This window comes from Mus pahari, chromosome 3, assembly GCF_900095145.1.
Source record: "Mus pahari chromosome 3, PAHARI_EIJ_v1.1, whole genome shotgun sequence".
Lineage (NCBI taxonomy): Eukaryota > Metazoa > Chordata > Mammalia > Rodentia > Muridae > Mus > Mus pahari.
The window spans coordinates 72,101,739-72,109,722 of record NC_034592.1 but is presented as its reverse complement, the minus strand read 5'-3'; the positions used below and the strand labels follow the sequence as shown (position 1 = coordinate 72,109,722).

Here is a 7,984-nt window from a genome sequence, read left to right as displayed (position 1 = left end):
AAATCCAGTTAAATGCAATGGGTCCTGTCATTCTGGAAGGACTGATGAGAACTTCTGGGTTGGTCTCCATGATATAGTTTCAAAATATGTTGTGTCTACTCTGCTTAAGTGACAATACTCTGTCATGGCTCTGTTTCTAAATAAGCAAGATAAAGATAATGACAAATAAAGTGTTACAATATTTGAGTTAATTTTAAAGCAGTTTAAGGAAGCCACCTACATATCACTGTGGACAAATATATAGAATGTGATGTAGAATGAAGAAAATGGTATGTTCATTTCTTTCTTAATTTTTACATGACACTTATAATAAGAATCTCAAACTATGCTAGCTAACAAAATGAAATTCACTTCTTATAATACATGCCTCGTGTATATTTTATGTTCTGTGGATTTGCAATATAAGTGTAAAATAAAGTTAAATGTTTCAGAGGAAGCATACTGTATGTACAGACATGCATTTGTTATGGATTCAAATTCTCCCTACTCTAAAACCTGGCTTTGCCTTGGTAGCAAATATAATTTGCCAATAATTATGTGTATATCTTAAAGATTGGTTTCACTGTAAGGGTAAAAATTCAAGAGTTATATTGAATGATGCCAAGTATATGAATAATATTTCCATTGAAATCAATCAGAAGTTTTCATAGTGCTTTACATTTCACATCAAATATCCTTTACTAGCACTCCCTGAAACTAGACTTTTCAAACTGTCTAAGCATTATTGAAGGAATCTTTGTTTCTAGGTAATGTCAGTTTGTAACAGTTAAATATACATACATGCATACATACCACCTGTAAATAGACTTAAACAACAAACAAATACATCGTTTAGGTGGATCAGTAGTATAAGCCTTAAATATCATGCATAAAACAACAACAAAAACAAACCCACATGAACTCACACTCACATATAGAGATAGAATAGGTAATGACTTTGTGGTCTTTTTTTTTTTTTTTTTTTTTTTTTAAGGAAAGCATTTAATTGGTGCTTGGTTATACTTTCAGAGGTTTAGTCTGTTTTTATTGAATGATGACATGCAGACAAAAAGGCATTGAAAATGTAGCTGAGAGTTCTATATCTGGATCCACAGGCAACATAAAGAGACAGACACTGAACCTATATTGAGCTTTTGAAACCCCAAGACCTTGATCAGTTCTTAAACAGAATGTGGTCAAAATACTATAGTGTGAGTGAGTATGTCTGTATTCTTGTGTGTGTGTGTGTGTGTGTGTGTGTGTGTGTGTGTGTGTGTGTGTGTGAAAGAGTGTGTGAGAGAGAGAGAGAGAGAGAGAGAGAGGAGGGGGAGGGGGAGGGGGAGAAGAAGGGGAAGGGCAAGGGCAAGGAGGAGGAGAGAGAGAGTGTGTGTGAGAGTGTGTGTGCAAGGTCTTAGGCATTCCACAAAAGTACATCTCCATGACCTAACACTTCTCAAGTGTACCATATTTTGTAAAAGTAATTGTATTTTCCAGAAATGATTGTTGCCTTGGAGGCATGCTACTGAATAAACTCATCCTTTCTAGCTTTTTCTGAACTCTGGTTGGCTGGATCAACACACCTGTTCTGGCCCAAACTCCTCTCTAAGTTGACTGATTCAAACTGTCTTCTTTAGGCTTCTGACTAAATTGATCTGTTTGGCATTAAACTATGTCTGGTAATCAGTTTTAGTCTTCTGGCTCCTGATTTTCTTCTTTGTTCTGCCTTTACCTGTGTCTACTTTATTCTGTTTCCACGCTATGTCTGTAAAATTGCCCCAGTTAAACTGCCTCCCCCCCCCTCTCTCATTACCTTTGCTTCTTTACATCACCTCTTTCAGATCTATTTTCATGAGAGTTGGACAGATTCCATATCTGACTCATTTTGTCAAATTATTCTCTGATTTATCACTTTGTCTGTCCTTCAACTACATATCACATTCTTTCTACAAACTATCTTTACCTTTGTTGTTGGGGATAAAGTAAGGGAGTATTTGCATTCCAGCTAGAGGGATTGAAGGTGTGTCATTACAGCCTGGTCACATAGACCTAGAAATCCTTTGGATGACTTCTCTTGCCACCATAGCCACATTGCTAGAATAAAATTCCTCAACAATATTTTATAAGTTATGTGTCTTTATGTGTTTCTTACTGGTTGCTTTAATACTTTCAAAAAGTATAAATGAGCACTTCAATGAAAACAAAGATTATATTTCCACTAACAGTTCTTATGATCTTATAAACTAGAATTTCCCTATTTTAACAATTATTGGGGGTTGCCATAAATATTATACCTAAACATAATTTTAAGCTAATAATTTAGCATTTTTACTAATGGGACTTAATATTAAAAATCAAATAAACAGTGTTTTTCAAAAAAATCTAGACTTTTAAATCTGTGTGCTTATAAGCAGGAAAATCAGGGTATAGATTTTACAATTCTCTAGCTACTGATATTCTCATATTTCTACAAATTTATCTGAATCTCCTGTCATCAGCAGATACCAAGACATACAATTACATGGCAGATGTCAACTTCACATTTGTTACTGAGTTTATCCTTTTGGGACTGACTGATCGTGATGAACTTAAGGTGTTTCTCTTTACACTGTTCCTTTTGATCTATGTCATTTCCTTGGTGGGGAATCTGGGAATGTTTATGCTAATCCACATAACTCCTAAACTCTACACACCTATGTACCACTTCCTTCGTTCTCTGTCATTTGTTGATGCCTGTTATTCATCAGTATTTGCACCCACATTGCTACTGAACTTCTTTGTTGAAAGAGAGACCATCTCATTTTCTGCATGCATCCTGCAATATTTTTTATTTGCATCACTACTTACCACAGAAGGCTTTCTGCTGGCTGCAATGGCTGTTGATCGTTATGTGGCCATTGTAAACCCTCTAACTTACACAGTGGTTATGACAAAATTAATATGTGTTCTGCTAGTGTTGGGATCATGCTTAGGAGGTACTATCACATCATTAACACATACAATTGGATTAATAAAACTGTCCTTCTGTGGGCCTAATGTCATCAGTCACTTCTTCTGTGACCTTCCTCCTCTGCTGAAGCTGTCCTGTTCTGACACCTCAATGAATGAACTGCTGCTTTTGGTATTCTCTGGAGTCATTGCTATGACTACACTTTTGACTGTGGTTCTCTCTTATATCTTCATTGTTGCTGCTATTCTGAGGATTCGTTCAGCTGCAGGCAGAAACAAAGCCTTTTCTACCTGTGCATCCCATCTGACAGCTGTTACTTTATTTTATGGTTCTATCAGTTTCAGTTATATTCAACCAAGCTCTCAGTACTCCTTAGAACAAGAGAAGGTGGTATCTGTATTTTATACACTGGTGATTCCCATGTTGAATCCACTGATTTACAGTTTAAGGAACAAAGAAGTAAAAGATGCTGTGAAAAGAGTTATAGAGATCAAACATTCTCTGCATTAAAATATCATTGTGTGTTTCTGAGAATAGGACATAGGACACTGATTCAAGTAATAATGCTTTTGATAATCAAATAAAATTTCAGCCAACTGGAACTGTGGGTTTTGTTCAGAATGAGTACTAAATTTTGTAATGATAAAAATATGCACATAAGGACAATGTTCCATGATTACCAATACTATGTTGTATTTTCAAATTAAACATTATACTAAGATCTCTATAAAAATTACTGAAACATTAGTAACACGTCTTATGTGAAGTGAAATTTTATATAAATATATAGACATCTATTTATTTATGCATACAAAAAAGATCAGAATAATTAATTTCACAAAATGAAAATGCCTCTTTGTTGATAAGTATAAACAAAGTATTCCTCAAAACAAAAATATCTGGAAATGGCATATTCAGCAAATGGATAAGCATGAATTTCTTTCTTAGGGCGAAGACACCTAATAGAGTAGATTTATTTTTGGCCCATTTTCAGAAATTTCTGCACTGAATCTGAAAAAAGTTCTGTAAATCTTTTTGTTGTACAAGCTCATATATAGTCTATTCAAATGATTTTGGGCAGCCATAAAATTTTGATATCTCTAATCATGATTTTAAAAAAATCAAATGAGTTTGTGATAACTATTCCAGATGATCAACTTGATTACATCTAGAATGAACTACAATCCAGAAATAGAAGGCCCACCCCTTATCTAGATCTTGAGGCTGGAAGACAGGTTTCTGACCTGTATCTTGAAATGAAGATCTTGAGGCATAGTGACCATGAAAATCTTAGGTTCAGGCAAGGTATCCCATGTCTTTAGTTACAGGAGACAGAAAAGCAGATCTCTGAGCTCAAAGTCAGCCTGGGACAAAGAAAGTTTTAGATCTAGCATGTTGATACACACCTTTAACCAGAGCAATACCTCTTGCTGGAGACCTACATAAAGGCATTGGAAGAAGGAAGATTCATGCTTTTTCTACTCCTTGCACTTGTTGCCAGCACGTCTTTTAGAACCTACTTCTACAGAAAACCTGCTTAAACAACTAGTCTTGTGGGACTGAGCAACTACTAGATTCTTGGACTTCCCATTCACAGCTGCCCTTTGTTGGGGTAGTTAGGCTACAGACTGAAAGCCATCACAATAAATTCCCTTAATATGTAGAGACATTCTTCTATAGGACAGGTGAGCTTGGAACTAAATAGTAGCTGTACTGGCTGGTTTTGTGTGTCAACTTGACAAAAGCTGGAGTTATCACAGAGAAAGGAGCCTCCCTCAAGGATATGCTTCCATGAGATCCAACTGTAAGGCATTTTCTCAATTAGTGATCAAGGATGGAGGGCCCACTGTGGGTGGTACCATCCCTAAGCTGGTAATCTTGGGTTCTATAAGAAAGCAAGCTAGCAAGTCAGGGGAAGCAAGCCAGTAAGTAACATACTACCATGGACTCTGCATCAGCTCCTGCATCCTGACCTGCCTGAATTCCAGTCCTGACTTCCCTTAGTGATGAGCAGCAATTTGAAGATGTAAGCTGGATAAAGTCTTTCCTTGCCAGCTTACTTCTTGGTCATGATGTTTTGTGCAGGAATAGAACACTGACTAAGACAGTAGCCCAGCGTATTTCAGAATTCAGAGAGATCTTCCTGTCTTAGCTTTTCTACTGCCTATTTTGGAATTAAAATCATGAAAAAATTACCCATGACTTGTTTTTGAGAAAGAAAATTGAGACATAGGCTTTATAGAAAATTAGCTCTAGGTTTAAAAAGTGAGAATACTTCTTATTTAAATATATATGTAAGAGGATAGTTTGAAACATTACTTTTTACTGTGTCCATCAAGATACCATTTAAAGTAAAGTCCATGACCAGAAAACTCTTCACCAGTAGATGATACAAACTAAATGATAAACACACTAAGAAACTATAAGAGTGGTGATAATTTTACTTGATGTTATTTCTGTCATCCAATGGTGTTAAGGCAGAAATGGCTGTTGTGATGTTTCGCTCTCCTCTTTAAAATATAAGATCCACTAGTATTTCTGTTCACAAGTTTGTTTTCTGTCAGTGTTTGAAGCCCAAGGAATGTGTTATAATACTAAGCAAAGACTTGTGTTGGTTCTGTTGCTAGGTTATTTGGAAATAATATGTTCTGCGTTCTTTGGTTATACCATTATTCATTACAAAGCTCGGGAATAGAATGCCTTTGGGATGTCATTGAGTTCTTGAGAGTATTTTAAGTCACGGAAGAAACAAAGAGAAACTTTTAGCATTTAGTACATTACAGTCTTTGAATCAGAAGTTTACTCAAGGAATGCTTCCATTTACACCAAGGCAAATGTATAACAGATAAAAGATCTGAATTCGTCTCATAACACTATATTAATGATCTCACTCTGTGACTGATTCTCTATATGTGAGGATAGATTTCAATTTCAACCCTGCTACTTGAAACCTTTGTCATCTGCTGAATTCATGCATCATTTTAAAAATAAGAACTTTTTGTGTTTTTGTTTTCATAGAGAAGTCATGAATAGTCACTAAGTCCTTAAATAGGTTGAGATGTTGAATTGTTTTTTCTTTTCTTTGTAAGCTAAATTCACTTATTTGATTATTACATATTCAACTCTATAATTTAGATACAATTTTAAGAGTGAAGATTATGTATTGAGATTTTAATCTGGTGGACTTGCCAAAATGCAGAAGGAAGACAACTTATAAATTTGTACTTCTTTGCTTTAAGTACATGTTTATCTCTTTTTCTACATAAACATCAAATATGTTTTGTATCTACAAACACACACATATATATACACACATGCATGCACACACATACATGCACACACACACACACACACACACAACCCAACGTGTTAATCTAAACCAAGTGTGCATTAAGGCCACTTTACATAATTAAATAACAATTATTGTTTGAAAATAGTTACTGTTAAAATTCCAATTCATTGCCATATAGATATGATATGATTATCTATTTTAATCATTTAATCCTCTTAAACTGTGACACTTTGTCTGAGGTTTAATCATAATATAAGTGACAAGAACTCTAACATAGTATCTAACATGGTATTACACAATGATATCTAGTTATCTTCTGCCCAGAAAGGCTAAGATCTAATGTATCACTTATGAAATATGCCTTCTGCTCCCATAGAAATTGGTGAGAGCTGCAGGGTTCCCTTCAAGCTTTGATTGACATTTTTGCATCATTCACTTTTTTGTCGTTTTGGGGTTCTAAATAAGCAAGATAATAAAATATATCAATAAGCTGAACTGAAACTCTTTTTGGAATAACGTGGACCAACTGTACTAAAAGCAGCACCTGCATTGTAAATCCTGTAGGATAATTAGTGAGAGATACTTGAGTCAATTTTAAGACCTATAAGGAAGTAATCTATATGCCCTGCTAGGGGATCAATAGGTTGTAATGTCATTTAGAATAAGTCATAATAACTTATCATTTGAATCTTCAAATTGTACATAATAAAGTGATAATCTATACCATGATTATAGAAGTATAAACAATCCAAACCAATCAAAGAATGAAAACCCAACAAAATTAAAAACTCTTTATAATAATGAACAGCTAATATTTATTTTATATTTCTTTCTATTCATGAGCTATATAGGAATTAAAAATTAAAAGTTTCATAGAACCACTGAGCTAATCATTAGAAATGCATTTGTAAAAATGAAGGAGTACCATCCTATTCTAAAAATGTAGTTGCACAATGAAAATAAATTAAGTTTGTAAAAAAATTGTGTTAATGTTTTAAGTAGCTGATTTATTTTAAGCCTTTATTTTGATATGAAACATGAAAGTTCCTAGACACTAGAGTCCTGAGTCTGTGAATAAGAATGAATGCCGAGATTCTGAGTGCTAGATGTATGCTTTTGATACAGTTTAAAGTCCAATGTGTGTTTAAAATCTTTCCTTGTTTATTTATATGTACTGCTTTAAAAGTACCTTCACGACCCCAAAACCACCCAATAAAAACCAAGTATTACGTATGAAAGGCTCTCTTTTGAGTTGTTGACCAGAGTTTTCTAAAGGATACCCCAAACATGCATTCTATTGCTGTTGCACTTGGCAATAGCTCAGAAGGGAAAGGTAACTCACTGTTGCTAAAAACCCAATAAACTTTATAAACAGTGCCCAGAGAGCCCTGAAATATTACTGAACTGACTGCCTCCTGACTAAGGAATGGCTTAATGGTATCAAAGACACTATGTATGTATCCAAAATGTATTAACAGTCTCACCCAGCTAGAATATCTATAAATTATGTTAACAACAAGCATGATATGGTAACCTAATGGATCTAATAATGGTCCACAAAACTTTAGTAACCAACATCTCTATAATTTGACTTAATATCTCTTCAGTAAGAGAGATACCATGCTTATTACTGGCAACCTAAACATTCAGTTGTGGTAAAATCATGATTATTAGAAGAGAACATATAACTACTACTTTACTAAACCAACATAATCTCTAACAACGATTTATATAAAAGATGTTTGTGATCTTTAGCCCTCATCAAG

At 34.5% G+C, this 7,984-nt stretch overlaps 1 protein-coding gene across 1 annotated transcript; it reads left to right on the top strand.

Moving 5' to 3' along the window:
* Positions 1-2,497: 2,497 nt before the first annotated feature.
* On the top strand, positions 2,498-3,436 carry LOC110319277 (olfactory receptor 1052-like). The gene has a single exon (XM_021194756.1). The coding sequence runs from the start codon at positions 2,498-2,500 to the stop codon at positions 3,434-3,436; it is 939 nt and encodes a 312-aa protein (XP_021050415.1).
* The last annotated feature ends 4,548 nt before the right edge of the window (positions 3,437-7,984 follow it).

Excerpts from the sequence above, each read along its gene's own strand:
- LOC110319277 (XM_021194756.1), top strand. The coding sequence starts at position 2,498 with ATGGCAGATGTCAACTTCACATTTGTTACTGAGTTTATCCTTTTGGGA.